The following is an 18,523-nucleotide window of genomic DNA, read 5'->3' on the forward strand; positions in this document are numbered from 1 at the left end:
TATAATATAATATATCGGTAGTGGGCATTTGTCGCAAAAATCAAAGTTAAATAAAAAAGGCCAGTGACGCAGCGTGGGTACAGTATGTGGTTTACGCAGGAGAAAGAGTCCATCGTCCATGCAAAACGTGTTTCTCATGATTTATTTAGACAAACAAAAAGCAGCAAACAAACAAATCACAAAGAAAACATGGACCACAAGCCCATCCAGGTGCATGCTGGTCCTACCTAAAGTACCTCTATCAGCGCGGGTGACCACAGTTTTACCAAATTCATGAACAAAATACTAAACAAGAAAATAGTTAAACTAAACAAATAACTATCAAAAATCAAATCTAAATAAACATCTAGAATAATAACTCAAACAATAAAACTTATTATTAATAAAACAACAAATAAATAGCTGATACAATAATATTATTTTTCTTTAGTGTTTAATCACCTGAAAATACGAATCGCTGTTTACATCTACAAGCCGGTCCTCTCATGTTTCTACGGAAGCCCGGAACAGACAAACCAAACACCTCTAGAGACGAACCGTCATGTTCTCAAGTTTTCACGTCAGACACCGTAGTTCTCCGACACGCCTGGCACACGGGAGAAGCTCCAGTTGGTTGCAATCTGCAACCTCACAGCTAGATGCTGTAGTTTTAGAGCTAGAGGAAGGAAACTGGTATCATATGAAACTAAAACAACCGAAGGAATCCATCGGTACCAACCGCGTCATGCTAGCTTGTTGGGAAGAGCGCTAAATAACGCTCCAAAGTTACGCTAGATTTTGGCCAGGAAAAACTGGTAAGGCCATTTTCCAAGGGGTCCCTTGACCTCTGACCTCCAGATATGTGGATGTAAATGGGTTCTATGGGTACCCACGAGTCTCCCCGTTACAGTTTGTCATTTATTTGGGAAGGTGGTCCTCGGAAATTGTTTATTAATCAGAAATTACCTGCTGTAGATACCAGATCCTACACACTGCTCCTTTAAGAGATCACCTCCAAATGCAATGTCAATTCAATATTCAAAAGTTTATCTGAAGCTAATCTGAGGTTCAGCGATCTGAGATGGAAACATCTAGTGGGTATCATCTAAAGTTATGACCTCTTTTTGTTGTTATCCTGTCACTGCAGCTGGAGAGGGAAGCACAGAGAGGAAACTGTAACGCTCATACAGGAACCTAAACCTTAACATAATGTGTTTCATATCTGATAACTACGCCGGTCTATTGGAGATACTTGGATATCAGTGTGCCTCTCATCTTTCAGCCTGGCGACAGACAGGTGAAGGGAGGGGTCGGTCGGTCACCATGGCGACCCTACTGATGCTGGTTTGGTTTAATGTAAACACAGAACCGTGACGGTGTGTTTATAAGGTAACCCTCTGTTGGCATCGCCTCCCTCTCATGTCTTTGTGCTCATTGTGATTGGAGCCAATGTTATCAAAGACAACACAGAAACAAGAAGTGGCTCTGCAGGTCTGACTGCCTGCAGGTCTGGAGTGGGAAAGAGCTCCTCCATCAACAGGAGAGCTTTCAGTACAAAGGACTGTATGAGAGGACACATGTTGACATCTACCTACATGGAGTTTCACTTCCAGGTCTCCTGCTAACATCAGTGTTTAGCCTGTACACACTGCATCCAGGTCATCTACTTTACATTTAGACAAAGTGAGCCAAGAGCTGCTGCTGTTTAGAGTAAACAGACTGCAGGAGGAAACATGTGGGCAGGGTATGGCCGAGCCGTCACCTGGTCTAGCTGTCAGATCACCTGAGCAGGAATCTAATTCACTTCATCACCGGCTGCCAGTGGAGTCATGGAGCAGGAGAGGGACCAGACTGGAGCCCTCTGGGATGACCAGCTGCTACCTGATGGATATCCTGAGCATGCGGCGGACGGAGCTGTGCTGAATGGAGGAGGAGAGGTGGAGGAGGAGGAGAGCACCAGACATCAGACAGTAAAATGCAGCCCCAACCTGCTGCAGATGCTGAAGGCAGCAGAGAGCAGGAGGACGCCGCAGGGTCGGGACAGAGACCGGGCCGAGTCTGAGACAGGAGAGCTGGTGACGGAGGCTCTGAAGACGGACATGGTGAGCAAGGAAGCTGCTGTACTCGTATGTCAGGCCAGATCTATATATATATATATATACACTCACCGGCCACTTTATTAGGTACACCTTGCTAGTACCGGGTGGTCTTCTGCTGCTTCAAGGTTGGACGTGTTGTGCGTTCAGAGATGGTATTCTGCATCCCTTGGTTGTAACGAGTGGTTATTTGAGTTACTGTTGCCTTTCTATCATCTCCAACCACTCTGCCCATTCTCCTCTGACCTCTGACATCAACAAGGCATTTCCGTCCACACAACCCCCGCTCACTGGATCTGTTCTCTTGTTGGGACCATTCTCTGTAAACCCTAGAGATGGTTGTGCGTGAAAATCCCAGTAGATCAGCAGTTTAATACTCAGACCAGCCCGTCTGGCACCAACAACCATGCCACGTTCAAAGTCACTTAAATCCCCTTTCTTCCCCATTCTGATGCTCGGTTTGAACTTCAGCAAGTCGTCTTCACCACGTCTAGATGACGTAATGCATTGAGTTGCTGCCATGTGATTGGCTGATTAGCTATTTGTGTTAACAAGCAATTGAACAGGTGTGCCTAATAAAGTGGCTGGTGAGTGTATATATACTGTATATATATATATATATGGTATGTTCATCTGTAAACGTACTCCACAGGAAGCGTGAATGTGCATACACTCAGGCTGTTAATGATTTTGGTTTCATATGCAGACCTCTCTGAATGTTTGACCAGCACATACAGTATATTTCACTCATTTAGTCTCTTTGAACAGACGGAGCAGATTTCAAGGGGAAGTGTGCTGATTTTACACCTCAGAGTAACGACAGAGGAAAAGATGAGGCTGTTGGGAATATCAACATTTTCTTCAGACATTGTGTAAAATTACAAATTACAATATATTAACTTATTATGCACCAAAACATTAACTTCCATGTCCTCCGCTATTTCTGACAACGTCAGCAAACACATCAGCAAACACGTCACATCTCGTGAACTCTGTGAACTTTCAGAAACTTTCCACTCACGAGGTCGTGAATCCGACAGGAGGGGGGAGTTCATATGGACTCATCTCGAGAACACGGTGAACCCGACCACGTCTGAAGGAACCACTAGTGTAGATCAAGTTCCAAAAAACACTGAATCCAACATTTCCCATAATGCAACAGGATAGCAGACCCTTCCTGGTTGGTAAATATCCACATCACTAAAAACTCCACAACACAGATTTTCTGTTTTTTAAGAGTAATTATGACATCGCCGGGCATCTTTAGACCCTGACTTCAGAGAGAAAGCTCCTCTAGAGTCACAGGAGACATCATGCAACGTTTTTTACAGACTGCGTTGTACTTTCCATGACATGTAAACGGATCAGCATGTGTAAAATCAGTGGAACGCCCCTTTAAGAGACTTTCAGTAACACTGCAGCTCTATTGTCTGTTGACTTAAAAGCTGCCTTCTGTGTCCCTGAATGCAACGACATATAAGACTGTTCACTTTGCTGGTTCCTCCGTCGCCACGGCTGCGCTCTTCTTTCTCTCTTTCACTCACAAACTGAATGTATGTTCATGTATGTGCATCACTCTGCTGTCTATTTAATGTATACCCTGAGAGCAGAGTGCACTTTACTGGACAGACTGTACATTCATCTGAGGCCTGACGTAACATTACACTCCACTGAGCTTCTGTTTCCTTAACAACTCTCTCTCTCTCTCTCTCTTCATCTCTAACCTGTTCTTCCAAATCTGTAAACCTCACAAAGACTCCCTTTACTTCTCCTCCCTGTCTTCTCTCCACCTCTCTCACCTGGGCCTGTCGGGGGGGGGGGGGGGGGGGGTAGAAGGTGTGGCGTAAAGCGTCACTCTCTCTGATCACTTCAGCAGCATCAGCTTGCAGCTCTGCAGAGTTACTGAGGTCAGTGTGAGAGACGCTCTGCCAGCATGAAGAAGGTGTACAGTCTAGTGAACATCAGTAAAACCAAGGACCAGGAGGCCGTGCAGTCCATCCACATCAAGGTATCGCTCATTCTGTTTCAGAAGCGCTGCTGTTACTCTCTTTATTCTGGAGTTTTCTTTTAAAGGGACTGTTTGTAAGAATCCTAAATGTCTTGTTAACAGCTTCACCTGTGTCCGTTAAGTCAACTAAAGTCAGCGTCCTGTTGCTCGCGCTTGTGCTCGCTCTACATAGACATGAAGGAGCATCGCTCAACACAGTGAGGAGACACACGTCAGCTAAAAGCACAATATCACTCTATATTTCAGCTGCTTGGCAGTAATGTTAGCTGACCAGACAAAGGTCTCTCCATGAATCAATGCTGATCCTAGTGTTGGCTTTTCCCGCCTCAGCCTCCCGACCGCGGCCGGAGGGAACGGGGGAGACGCCGGAGTTTTGGTCGGAGACGATAACGTTTCTCTCTGCGGAGCCCCGTCACTTCACAAGACACGGGAAACCTCTGTTGGTCTGGAGGAGCTGCAGCAGTTATTTCTGCACAAACGTCCACTGAACATTCACTAGATATTCTCAGAGCTAAACTAACTCTTCTGCAGTGTGGAGTGAGCAGCATGCACGTGAGAGGTGGAGAGAGAGAAGGAGCGTGGTGTGTGAGTGAAGGCAGGCAGAGGAGCAGAGGAGCAGAGGAGCAGAGACTCCGGTCCTGGAGACCAAAGCTACGGTCTCCCCCGCGTCCTCCGACCGCGGCCAACACTGTTTAACAGCTTCACTAGATACAACCAAGAGGTTTTGGTGCTTCACTGTAGTTTGTGTTGGAGTCTGAGTCTGAACAGCGGAGACACACACGAGCGTGCATGGGACACCGACCAGCAATGATTTATACGTGTAGGAAGTTACAAACAGAACCTTTAATGACAGCGAGTCAGGTCTTCATGGTGGATAAGTAACCATTAAGTTGGTTTAATGGGAGCACTTTAATAAACCCTTTAATAGATGTTTTTAATCACTCAAACTGTGGATATACTGAGGTTTTATTGATTGATTTTTTTTAAAAGGTAATTAGATTCTCTCAGGTTACAGATCGATGCACAAATGGTTTCCCAAGGAGACTTTTTTTTTACACATTAAGACCCAAAGCTACTTTAATTATTATCTTTATGGGCTTTCATTGTACGTTCACAGTAGCTGGCTTGGATCCAAACCTGTTTTCTGAGCCCTGTAAGAAACGGTTTTGTGATCATTAAGTTACCGTTCACATCACCTCAAGTCACAGCGTAATGTCTTTTATGTTAAACATTAAGCTGCTGCTGGAGAAAGCTGTATTCAAGAGATCATTACTTAAAACACAAGTAGAGTTAGATCTTAGACCAGTCTGTCTTTGAACATGAAGAACTGCAGGAATGTGAATATTATCTATTATTGATTTGTCTTAAATTATTATTTTCAGATTCAATCCACCAGGTCAGCAAAGTGGACCCATTCAGTCTTTACTTGAAACCTTAATGTGAAATATGTTGGAAACATAAGCTGCATGATAAAGTGGAGGTAACTGTAAATATGTTCTAATGCTGATTGATATCTGAGTGCTGAGAATCTCCCACAGAGATCCTCGTTACAGACGTTCAGGAGCTCTTCAGGTTTAATTGCTCCTAACGAGGATTTGAGGACTCGCCTCTCTTAATCCTGACTGATTGTGACGCCTTCCTCCGATTCATCTGAGATGAATGTAGTTAATGAGTAAAAGACTTGTCAGTTGAATATGGAGACTTATAACCACATGGAAACACAGATATTATACGTTTATTTCATTCTTACTTTTCGAGCAGCTGCTTGAGGTACAATAGGTATACTGTATATATATATATATATATATATCTACACTATACAGTATAAATATTATATTATAGTATACACTGATCAGCCGTAACATTCAGACCACTGACAGGTGAAGGGAATAACATTGATTATCTGGTTACCATGGCACCTGGCAGTGGGGGGGGGGATATATTAGACAGCAAGTGAACATTTTGAACTTTGTGTTGGAAGCAGAAGAAATGGTCCAGCGTAAAGATGTGAGCGACTTTGACGAGGGCCAGATAGTGCTGGCTAGACGACCGGGTCAGAGCATCTCCAGAACTGCAGCTCTTGTGGGATGTTCCCGGTCTGCAGTGGTCAGGACCTACCAAAAGTGGTCCAAGGAAGGAGAACCGGTGAACCGGTGACAGGGTCAGACCCGAGGCTCATTGATGCACGTGGAGAGCGAAGGCTGGCCCGTGTTGTCTGATCCAATAGAAGAGCTACTGGAGCTCAAACTGCTGAAAGAGTTAATGCTGGTTCTGATAGAAAGGTGTCAGAACACACAGTGAGGAGCAGACCAAAAACCTGACCTTTGACCTCCAAAATCAAATCAGTTCATCCTCAGGTCCAAGCGGATGTTTGTGCCAAATGTCAGGCGTTCCTGAGATATCACAGTCATGAGAACGGGAAGGACGGACAACCCGAAGACATTACGCCTCGGCATAAAGAAGATCAAAATCTGACATACTGATTCAGAATGCAATTTCATAGCATCTTTCATTAGACCTAACTGGCCTCAGCCATGTTGTAACTAAAGCCAACTAACTAACTGTTGTAAACTGACCCGTAAGTGTGAAACCGGTGGAGTGCCCCCATGCTTAAATAAAGATTTGCTCCAGCAGTGTGCATGAGTATAACACACATGCAGAATACTGTGGTTCCACATGCAGAGCTGCCAACTAAACAATCCCATCAAACCTAAAGCTCCAAAGACTCTGTACTACATACCTCTGGAGGTGGGGTCAGTGAGGGGGGGTGTGTCTGGGTTGTTCTGGAGCTGGACTTGAAGCTCAGGCAGCAGAGTCAGGCGAGCAGCCAGGGAGGAGATGGACGTGGACGAGTGGGACTCGTGTGGCAGCGGCCCGGCCTTCAGAGAGCCACACTGGACGGTGAGACAGACAGCAGAGACAGGGACGAGTCAGGAGACGAGAAGGAGATCTGTAGTAGTGATGTAGGCTGTGAGCAGAGAGGTGGTACTCTGTGCTTTATGTGTATCATGATGCATCAGGTCTGTCTGTTTCAAGCATGAAGTTGAGGAGACTATATCAGATATAGATTTTGTCTGTTTGTGTCTCTTTTTTTTGGCTCCACAGCAAATTCAGTTCACCGACCAGAAGCAAGAGTTCAACAAACGTCCCACCAACACCGGTCGACGCTCTCTGTCTCGCTCCATCTCACAGTCGTCTGCAGACAGCTACAGCTCAGGTACAGAGACATCACAACACACACACACACACACACACACACACACACACACACACACACACACACACACATACACGCACTCACTCACACACACGCACACACACACACACACACACACACAGACGCTCTTAAGTCTGATCACATGTCTCTGATAAATAAACGGAGCTGGTTCTGGAGAACTACCGGATTAGCCTCGGTGCGTTCTGCTTCAGCTAAACCTTAATTAAAAGGAAAAAAGTCTTCAGAAGAATTAAGTCTCTTTAATTTGGTCCTAATCGGCTCCGTGAGCCTTTTCTCCAACGTGTCAATCACATCCACGGTTTATACACACTTCAAAAGACTCACCTAGCTGCAGTCTGACTCCAAAACACACAACAACTAAGGCTGGAAAACCAGAGACCATTCAGAACTTTTCAGCTGTTCCCGTGTCTCTGTGTTACTCCGTCAGACTTTAACTGTTTGCTCATCACATCAGCTGATGGTTTAATCTGTGTGTTGCAGTGTGCAGTGAGAGCTCCGACGATGAGTCCTCTCCCAGAGATAGGTCTCAGAGGACCTCCGAGGGCCTCTCGGACTTCTGCATCAAGAACATCAAACAGGCTGAATTTGGACGCAAAGAAATATTAATCGCACAGCGAGGTAGAGACGAAGAGTCCGTTTACGTCCTCACAAGTGATAATGACAAAATAAATGTATTTAGCACCACACAAGAAGAAGAGATTATGAAGCCATAATCAACTAAATGTGTCTCTGTCTCTGTCTGTGATATTTAGAGATGCCAGCGCTGATGGTCCTGAGGAACAGAGCCGGTGAGGAGAAACCTCTGGCTGGAGCTAAAGTGGTGGGATGCACACACGTCACTGCACAGACAGCGGTCAGTTCAACACACCGAGTGCCACGCCACGGCCTGGTGCAACGCCACGGCCTGGTGTAACGCCACGGCCTGGTGCAACGCCACGGCCTGGTGTAACGCCACAGCCTGGTTCTCTTATTCTTCTCATATCTGCATTAGTAATAATGAGATTCTAATAAAGACTGACTGAAGGTCTCTTCTCTTCCAGGTGTTGATTGAGACTCTGTCTGTGTTGGGGGCTCAGTGTCGCTGGGCGGCCTGCAACATCTTCTCCACCCAGAATGCTGTGGCTGCCGCTCTGGCTGAAGGAGGTACGGGCATCTGCTCCTCCACCTGCTCCTCCAACCTTTAATCATATCACCTGCTCCTCCACCTGCTCCTCTAACCTTTAAGCACATCACCTGCTCCTCCAACCTTGAATCATATCACCTGCTCCTCCACCTACTCCTCTACCTGCTCCTCCACCTGCTCCTCTACCTGCTCCTCCACCTGCTCCTCTACCTGCTCCTCTACCTGCTCCTCAAACCTTTAATCATATCACCTGCTCCTCCACCTGCTCCTCTACCTGCTCCTCTACCTGCTCCTCAAACCTTTAATCATATCACCTGCTCCTCCACCTGCTCCTCTACCTGCTCCTCCACCTGCTCCTCTACCTGCTCCTCCGCCTGCTCCTCTACCTGCTCCTCTACCTGCTCCTCAAACCTTTAATCATATCACCTGCTCCTCCACCTGCTCCTCTACCTGCTCCTTCACCTCCTCCTCCACCTGCTCCTCCAACCTGCTCCTCTACCTGCTCCTCCACCTGCTCCTCTACCTGCTCCTCCACCTGCTCCTCCACCTGCTCCTCTACCTGCTCCTCCACCTGCTCCTCTACCTGCTCCTCCACCTGCTCCTCCAACCTGCTCCTCCAACCTTTAATCATCTCACCTGCTCTTTGTCTCAGGCACCTCAGTGTTTGCGTGGCGAGGAGAATCCGAGGAGGACTTCTGGTGGTGTATTGACCGATGTGTCGGTGCTGAGAGCTGGCAGCCCAACATGGTACAGTATCCAACAGGAATCAGAACTCATTTTAAGTGGTGCTTGATAATTAAAATAAAATCAACAAGTTCTCAAGGATGCTATTATTATTATTATTATTATTATTATTACTACATATGTATTTTGTCTAATTATCACAATAAATGCAATCACACTTTTCTCAGTTTTGGATCTTTTTGGTGTTAAAGTTATGTTAAATTATTTTGCTTTAATTTTTGTCGCAACATGTTTTTTTGTTTTTTTATGATTTAGCCACTATAATAAAGGCTTTTTAATATATTTCCTTCCTTTGTTTTAATAATTTGGATCACCTTCCTGTCCATCCACATTATTTTGCTATTTTCTTATTTAACTCTGCTTCATTACTTATTAGACAAAAACTGTTTTATTTTCTTTCTCTACAGATAAATACAAATATTATGTGACATCCAGCAAAATAACATTTGCAAAATTGAATACTAAGGTTTCGTTCTGAATATAATATAAAATAAATATTTTAAGAAATGTGGATTTCTAGTAAATAAGTCAACGTTTCAACACTTTGAGCACCACAGACCAGATTTCATTTAACACACTGAACCAGCATAGTGGATGGATCTGCATGGATGGATGTGACCTGTGAACTCTTTAATGACTGTGTTTAACTACCACAGTCTGAAAGGTTGCATTGACAGCTTGTTCTTTTCACAGATTCTGGATGACGGCGGCGACCTGACCCACTGGATCTATAAGAAGCACCCGAGCCTGTTCAAAAACCTCAAAGGCATCGTGGAGGAAAGTGTTACCGGCATCTATCGGTTCGTTTCACACAAAACTTGAATGATGTTTCCTACAACTTCACAAAGTCCCTCTCAACCTCGTATGTGTGCCCCGTCCCACCCCGCTGGTGTTTCAGGTTATACCAGCTGTCGAAGGCCGGCCGGCTGTGCGTCCCGGCCATGAACGTTAACGACTCGGTGACCAAGCAGAAATTTGACAACCTTTACTGCTGCAAGGAGTCCATCCTGGACGGGTAACGGATCATGAATGTTAAAGTATGTTAGAGTACAGAGCAACAGCCTGACTGTGTTCAACTCCTCTGTCAGGTTGAAGAGAACCACTGACGTCATGTTTGGAGGGAAACAGGCGGTGGTGTGCGGTTACGGAGAGGTCAGTAACAAACAATGGATGTTCCCAGTGTTGCTGTGCACGTGTGACGTACATTTCAGCGGCTCCGCTGCTTTCTCTCTTCTTGCAGGTTGGTAAAGGTTGCTGTTCAGCCCTGAAGGCGCTGGGTGCCGTCGTATACGTCACAGAAGTGGATCCCATCTGTGCCCTTCAGGCCTGGTAGGAATGAAAGGAGGAAGCTTTTATCAGCACAGATGTGAAGTGTGTTACACTCTTTCAGTGGCACGTTGGAGCAAAACATCAGGACATATATATATATATATATATATATGTATATTTATTTATTTAAAGTGTGACTCTCTTCTCTCTCGTCCTCTCAGCATGGACGGCTTCAGAGTGATTAAACTGAGTGAAGTGGTCAGACAGGTGGACATGGTCATCACATGCACAGGTAACCCGCTGTCCTCTATGAAGTCATTAAGATTAAATATTAATAATGAATTTAATTTATATAGCACACTTTAAAATACAGCGAAATCTCAAGGTGCTTCACAACAAGGGCAAAGCAATCACAGACAACGTTAAGACAATTTACACAAGAAACCTATGATTATTAAAATAGGACGAATACAGTTATAGACAAATGACTTAATGACGTTAAAAGCAACTAAAAATACTATGAAATCATAGTAATTATAAAACCCTAGGGGAAAGCTAAAAGGAACAGCTCTTATCAAGAATATCAATAACAGTTTGCTTCATCTCTGTTTTCTCTGAAGGCAATAAACTGGTGGTGGGACGGGAACATCTGGACAGGATGAAAAACGGCTGCATCGTCTGCAACATGGGACACTCCAGCACGGAAATAGACCTGGTATGGTAGGAACTGTGTGTGTGCATGCTTTTAAGTGTGTGTGTAAACCTGTATACTGTAGTGTTTGTGTGTGTGTGTGTGTGTGTGTGTGCGTGTGTGTGTGTGTTAAATGTATATCCTTTCTCCTCAGGTGAGTCTGCGGACAGCAGAGCTGAGGTGGCAGCGTGTGCGGCCTCAGGTGGATCATGTTATCTGGCCTGATGGAAGGAGAATCGTCCTGCTGGCTGAGGTGATGATACTCTTATTATTATTATTATTATTATTAATATTTGCACTGTGGGATAATGTACAGACAGAAACCTGTTTATTGTGAAGTCTGTGTGCTCTGATCTGAGCTCTTGAGACCTCTTGACCTCGCTGGATGAGCTGCTGCTGCCCTCATCACTGGCGTCCTGCACATTCTCCTGTTTACTACACGGCCACTAACATGACATGAAATATTGACTTAAATGATTACAGCTGATAGCAACAGCAGCTGTTTTTAATGCTCACAGTTAGGTTGATGTATTGTACCTGGAGGAGCATTGTTTTTATTCTCCCTTTACTTCTTCACTGATCTCACACAGCATCAAGCTAAAATAACTTTTTATAAAAACTGAGAAAAGACATACTCATAGACTCATGGAGACTTTTATACATTATTATACTCACCATGCTGACTGTGACTCTTCGTTTATTTGAATGAAGCTAACCTTACTCGGAGCTTGAAATGTTCTCTTATCAATGTTTAACTAGTTATATATATATATATGTTTAACAGTTAGCCTTAACTGACACAATGCAGCATAATAATCAAATTCCTGCACCTCTGTTATGTTGAAATCATGCTAAAGAAACAGAGATGGTTAAAGTGCAACAGAAATGTCTAAATAACAAGGAGTTAGACCAACCTGGGCTGACTGAAGTGAGATTACCTCAGACTGGTTAAAGTATGCAGCTCTTAATGTGATCAGGTGTGCAGCAGCAGCAGCAGCAGCAGCAGCAGAGATAGAGGGATACTTCAGGACTATTCTACATAATTATTTTAAGATAATAAACTTTCCAGAAGTCTTTAGTTTATCATCAGCGGCTGCCGTCACATCAAAGTTTGTCACTTCAGTTTTTTGATCTTGTCTCAGGGCCGTCTGCTGAATCTGAGCTGCTCCACGGTGCCCTCATTCGTCCTCTCCATCACCGCCACAACCCAGGTATGAAGTAATAAACAGGAAGTAGCTCTGTCACGTTGAGGCTGGTGGTCGTCACCTATATTAGTTATGATAACGTTCACTGTTTTATATGTCAGGCTCTGGCTCTCATAGAGCTGTACAGCGCTCCAGAGGGACGCTACAAACAGGACGTCTACCTGCTGCCAAAGAAGATGGGTGAGTCCTCAGCTTATATATCCCAAAACAGTTATTACCAGGATTGGTTTTCATTTCATTCAGACATAATAAACCCTCTGTTCTTATAATTCCAGATGAATATGTGGCCGGTCTTCACCTGCCGACGTTTGACGCTCACCTGACAGACCTGACTGATGAACAGGCCAAGTACCTGGGCATCAGCCGACACGGACCCTTCAAACCCAACTACTACAGGTGAGGACAGGTGTGGCTTTCTTACACTAAATCAACACGCACATATGATTTGTATTTAACAGAAATGTTTTTTTTAATAGGTATTAATCCTCTGGAGATGAAGCTGGATTTGATGTTGGAGAAACAGTCGTGCAGACGGAGTACTGACGCCCTCTACAGTCTCCATCTGCAGACTCAGACAGACTTCAACCTTTAACCTTTGTTCACTGATTGTTCTGTTTATGTGCAGTTCTATCTGATTTATGTGTTCGCAGTATCCAGAATGTAATCACAGTGAATTCTGAATTGAAACTTAATGTTAAAATGAAGAGAAACACAAAATGCTGAATGGGAGTTATTTATTTATCTTTCTGCTTGAAATAATAACTTCTTATTGATTGGAGCAGCAAACAGTGAGGTATATTTAGATGACCACATGTAGACTGTAAGACTGAATATCTGATTATCAGTGAAGGAGAAACACATCTGTGCATATTAAATAGTTTCATTCCCTATAGTTCTGATTTATACCACATTTAACTAAACTTCATATTAACTTTAAGTGAAGCCTCTGACAATTCTATTTATTTTTATATAGCATCAGATCATAACAGTTATAAAACTACAATATCACTCTATATTTAACATACCTGGCAGTAACGTTAGCTGACCAGACGAAGGTCCCTCCATGAATCGACGGCCCGGTCGATGTTGATCCCAGTTTTCTCCCGACGTCGGTCACAGTCCTGTTTCACCAGACGGCTTCACCAGATATAACTTTGTCTTTTTGTGCTTCTGTGGAGTTTGTGTTGGAGCCTGAGTCGTGGTGGTGGCTGGTCGTTTATTGGCGTTAATGGACTCCATTTCTAACCGAACCTGAGAATAAAGGCACTCTCGAGCGTGCACAACGTCACATCCGTTGGATTGTCCCGGTATAAACGGACCCTTCAGGTTCATCACATTAAAATCAGTCTACAGGCTGAGAGAGGAAACACAGAAAGTCCCGAAGGTCTCATTCTTTAGGTTACATCCTGTTCACACAGTGGTAATAAAACACCATTTATATGTGTATATAAAGTCACATACAGTCCCTTTGAAACTTTGTTCTGCGTCTCCGTCTCACAAAAATAGGAAGGTATCTTAAATGCGTGCCTCTCAACTGTAGGAAAAGTTTAGTATTTAACTTTGTTTAAGGCCTGTGAACACACACACAGGTGTTTCCAGTTAATCATGTTGATTAGACCTCTTCTTTGATTGACATCTTCCTGAGTCTGTTAGCTCCGTTGCACCTGTTAGGGGGCGGGACAAATTACACCTTTATCATTCTTATTGGTAGATGAGGATTTATGGCCCAATGAACTCTCACCAAAAGCTCCACCTCCCTCCAACCTGAGCAGAGGTCTAATCAGCCAGAAGAACTGAAGACACCTGTGTGGCTGTTCAGAGGCTTTAATGTCATATACAGGTGTATCCTCATAGATTCCTATTAAACTATTAAATTGTTCTCAACAAACAATGAATGGATGAACGGTGAACTGAGCAGATGGACCTGCTGGTTGGACGCAGCTCTGCAAAGACTGCAGTTTCCTGAGTGACTGTTTCCTGTTTCTCCACCAGGGGGCGTCAGAACACTTCTATCTTTGAGTGAAACTCTCAACGAGCAGAACTTCTGTTTATCCTGTTAAAATATTCAGCATCAGTATATTCTGAATGAAGCTCCTCAAGCAGACACTCCTCATCCTCATCTAAGAGTTTGCTGCTCGGCATTAAGATAAAACCAACGGCAGATGGACAGTGTGTGTGTGTGTGTGTGTGTGTAACTGTCCTGGAGATAATCTGCAGGGTGACGAGGTCGACTCACTTCAACACAGTCGGTCTTTTTCACAGAGGACATGTCAACGAGTCCCAGCAGGTGAATCACAGTAAATAATAAACTGAATGATGCTTCAGTTTGACCGACAGTAATCACCAACCTGCAACCCTCAAATACACCTCTTCTCTCTTCTCTTCTTTTAAAGAGGATGATAAACTCAAGGGGTTACAACCAGGGGTCTGCAACCTGCAGCTCCAGAGCAACCTGCGTCTCTTCAGCTCCTCTCCAGTGGCTCCCTGGGGATTTATATAATAACTGTTCTTTGTTTACATTTACATTTTGATTTATCATTGTTGTAGGTCTATGGTACGACGGTACGACGGAGTATTAGGGCCACATTGAGGAAAAAAATAAATCTGAGATTTAGAGAATAAGTCATAATATTATTAAGTAGTAATTTTACGTGTTATTTTCTTTTTAATCTCGTAATATTCTGACTTTATTGTGTAAATCTCAGATGTTTTTTCCCTCAATGTGGTCCTAATACTCCGTAGTACATTGTCTCTTTGGCCCTCACTGCATTAGACTCATATACTATATACTTAGACTATAAACTGTGTTACCTTCATCACAGTGATCACATGTTTTGCGGCTCCAGACAGATTTTTATTTTTCCTAAATGTCTCTTTAGATAGTTCAGGTTGCTGACCTCTGACCTCTGACCCCAGGACTAGATGCTCTAGACGTAATTAACTGTGTTCCAGATAAATCCAGCCGCTCGACGACAATCATTATCTGTTTTCCTCGATTGTTGCATCCTGTCTGTCTCTGATCATGAAGTCCTATAAATACCCCCCCGTCCCTGGATTACTGTAATCCAGAGTGTCTCAGTGTGTGTGTGTGTGTGTGTGTGTGTGTGTGTGTGTGTGTAGCATGGCCTGGCTGAACATCCTACTGAACTGTACTCTGTGTTTCTCTGGGTCAGTCGCTGCTGAGGCTGCAGGAGGGCAACACCAGTCCAACCAATCCTCCTCTTCCTCCTCCTCCTCTCCTCCTCCTCCTCCTGCTCCTCCTCCTTCTCCTCTCCTCCTCTCCTCCTCCTCCTCTCCTCCTCCTCCTCCTCCTCCTGCTCCTCTTCCTCCTCCTCTTCCTCCTCTCCTCCTCCTCCTCCTCCTCCTTTCCCCTCCTCCTCCTCCTCTCCTCCTCCTCTTCCTCCTCTTCTCCTCCTCCTCTTCCTCCTCCTCCTCCTCTTCCTCCTCCTCTCCTCCTCCTCGTCTCCTCCTCCTCTCCTCCTCCACCTCCTCTCCTCCTCCTCCTCCTCCTCCTCTCCTTCTCCTCTTCCTCTCCTCCTCCTCCTCCTCTCCTTCTCCTCTTGCTCTCCTCCTCCTCTTCTCCTCCTCCTTCCTCTTTCTGATATCTGAGACATATTAATCTCCTTCTCCTCTCCTCCTCTCCTCCTCCTCCTCCTCCTCCTCCTCCTCCTCTCCTCCTCCTCTTCCTCCTCCTCCTCATCCTCTTCCTCCTCCTCCTCCTCTTCCTCCTCCTCTCCTCCTCCTCGTCTCCTCCTCCTCTCCTCCTCCACCTTCTCTCCTCCTCCTCCTCCTCCTCCTCCTCCACCTCCTCCTCCTCCTCCTCCTCCTCCTCTTCCTCTCCTCCTCTCCTCCTCCTCTCCTTCTCCTCTTTCTCTCCTCCTCCTCCTCCTCCTCCTCTTCTCCTCCTCCTTCCTCTTTCTGATATCTGAGACATATTAATCTCCTTCTCCTCTCCTCCTCCTCCTCTCCTCCTCCTCCTCCTCCTCCTCTCCTCCTCCTCTCCTCCTCCTCTTCCTCCTCCTCATCCTCCTCTCCTTTTCCTCCTCCTCCTCTCCTCCTCCTCGTCTCCTCCTCCTCTCCTCCTCCACCTCCTCCTTTCCTCCTCCTCCTCCTCCTCCTCCTCCTCCTCTTCCTCTCCTCCTCTCCTCCTCTCCTTCTCCTCTTCCTCTCCTACTCCTCCTCCTCCTCCTCTTCTCCTCCTCTCCTCCTCCACCTCCTCCTCTCCTCCTCCTCTCTTCCTCCTGTCCTCCTCCTCCTCCTCTCCTTCTCCTCCTCCTCCGCCTCCTCCTCCTCCTCCTCTCCTTCTCCTCCTCCTCCTCCTCCTCCTCCTCCTCCTTCCTCTTTCTGATATCTGAGACATATTAATCTACTAGTTTACCTCAAACGTCTCTCATCCCCCTGACGCACGTCTGACTGCAGCGACGATGAATAACCAGTTTGCTCCTCCAGTCGTTCTTCAGTTGTTCTCTGAGCTGATCTTCTAGACGCTGAATAAACGGACTCAGTAATGTTCAGATTTATGTAAAATACTTTTAATATAATATAGCAGGTAGTTATAGAAACACACAGAACAGAAGAGCAGCTGAGACAATTAAACATTCATTAGTGTGAGAGATTAATGAGGAGATCCACTGACGTCCACACCCCGAACTAATCTAATGACACCACTCATTCTGCTGAATTACCAGTACATCCCATAATCACAGAGGTCAGCAACCTGCAGCTCTCCAGCTCCTCTCCAGAGGCTCCCTGGGGATTTATATTAACTGTTCTTTGATTACATTTTAATTTTTATTTATCATTGTTGTAGGTCTATGGTACGACAGTACGACGGAGTATTAGGGCCACATTGAGGAAAAAAATACATCTGAGATTTAGAGAATGAAGTCATAATATTTTAAAGTAGTAATTTTACGTGTTATTTTCTTTTTTTCTCGTAAAGTTATGACTTTATTGGGTGCCTGGGTTAGCTCAGTTGGTAGAGCGGGCGCTCATGTATTAAGGCTTGGTCCTGACCGCGGCGGCCCGGGTTCGAATCCGGCCTGTGGCCCTTTCCGCATCCACTCTCTCTCTCCCCCCTTCCAAGACTCTATCCACTGTCCTCAATAAAAATGGAAAAATGCCCCCAAAAAATAACTTTAAAAAAAAAAAAAAAGTTATGACTTTATTGTGTAAATCTCAGATGTTTTTCCCTCAATGTGGCCCTAATACTCCGTAGTACATTGTCTCTTTGGCCCTCACTGCATTAGACTCATATACTATATACTTAGACTATAAGCTGTGTTACCTTCATCACAATGATCACGTTTTAATGCTCCAGACAGATTTTTTATTTTTTCTTTGCCTAAAATGTCTCTTTAGATAGTAAAGGTTGCTGACCCCTGCCATAGACACAGGGTGTGTGTGCACGTGTGTGTGCATGTGTGTGTGTGTGTGTGTGTGTGTGTGTGTGTGTGTGTGTGTGTGTGTGTGTGTGTGCGTGTGTGTGTGTGTGTGTGTGTGTGTGTGTGTGTGTGTGTGCGTGTGCGTGTGCGTGTGCGTGTGCGTGTGCGCTTGTGTGTGTGCTGATAATCCATTGGTTGCTGATGTATCTGAGATTGACAGATGGTCCGTGCAGCCTATAACACGCTTTAGAAGCTGCTCAGTTTAAAGGCGGTTTTAGTAACCAGGAAGTTGTGCATCAGGCTTCAGTGTGTGTGTGTGTGTGTGTGTGTGTGTGTGTGTGTGTGTGAGGGATTCTCCCTAAAGAGCTTTGATGCCTTCCCTGCATCCCTCCATGCTACTAATCACCGGTACCAGCTGTCAGCGGGTCGGCCTCCTCCTCCTTCGCTGGCACCACTTAACCTCACATCCTCTGCAGGCGGCCGTAATGGACTCACAGCGCTGATATGAAACATGATCAACATTATATCTGATCACCGGACTACAGAGATATGTTCATCTTTCTCTCCACCTATCCTCCATTACTCCCCATTATTTCATACTTTAAAACTTAATAACACCTTTAACTGAAGTTCTACCGGCTCCCTGCTTCAGTTCAGCTTTCTATCAAGTGAATACTCAAATCTAAGAAACAACTTTAAAGACAAATTGCACATCTTTTTAGTGCATCATTTTACTGTAATTCTGACAGAAATATTTGCACCTTTGGAACCCATGACATCTTGAAC

At 45.0% G+C, this 18,523-nt stretch overlaps 1 protein-coding gene across 4 annotated transcripts; it reads left to right on the forward strand.

The window, feature by feature from the left end:
* The first annotated feature begins 1,653 nt into the window (after nt 1-1,653).
* Nucleotides 1,654-13,245, forward strand: LOC119487413 (S-adenosylhomocysteine hydrolase-like protein 1). 4 transcript variants are annotated; one of them, XM_037768278.1, is made up of 17 exons: nt 1,657-2,081; nt 7,189-7,300; nt 7,802-7,939; nt 8,074-8,174; nt 8,362-8,464; nt 9,097-9,191; nt 9,882-9,988; nt 10,087-10,203; nt 10,277-10,340; nt 10,429-10,517; nt 10,679-10,749; nt 11,078-11,172; nt 11,303-11,401; nt 12,291-12,359; nt 12,455-12,533; nt 12,629-12,749; nt 12,830-13,245. In XM_037768278.1, the coding sequence occupies exons 1-17, from the start codon at nt 1,809-1,811 to the stop codon at nt 12,834-12,836; spliced, it is 1,740 nt and encodes a 579-aa protein (XP_037624206.1). In that variant the 5' UTR covers nt 1,657-1,808; the 3' UTR covers nt 12,837-13,245. The 4 variants fall into 4 exon arrangements, with proteins under 4 accessions (XP_037624207.1, XP_037624206.1, XP_037624208.1 ...); XM_037768280.1 differs by lacking the exon at nt 1,657-2,081 and adding an exon at nt 3,964-4,083; XM_037768279.1 differs by lacking the exon at nt 12,830-13,245 and having other exon boundaries at nt 1,654-2,081; nt 12,629-12,753.
* Nucleotides 13,246-18,523: the final 5,278 nt, after the last annotated feature.

This window comes from Sebastes umbrosus, chromosome 4, assembly GCF_015220745.1.
Source record: "Sebastes umbrosus isolate fSebUmb1 chromosome 4, fSebUmb1.pri, whole genome shotgun sequence".
Taxonomy (NCBI): Eukaryota; Metazoa; Chordata; class Actinopteri; order Perciformes; family Sebastidae; genus Sebastes; species Sebastes umbrosus.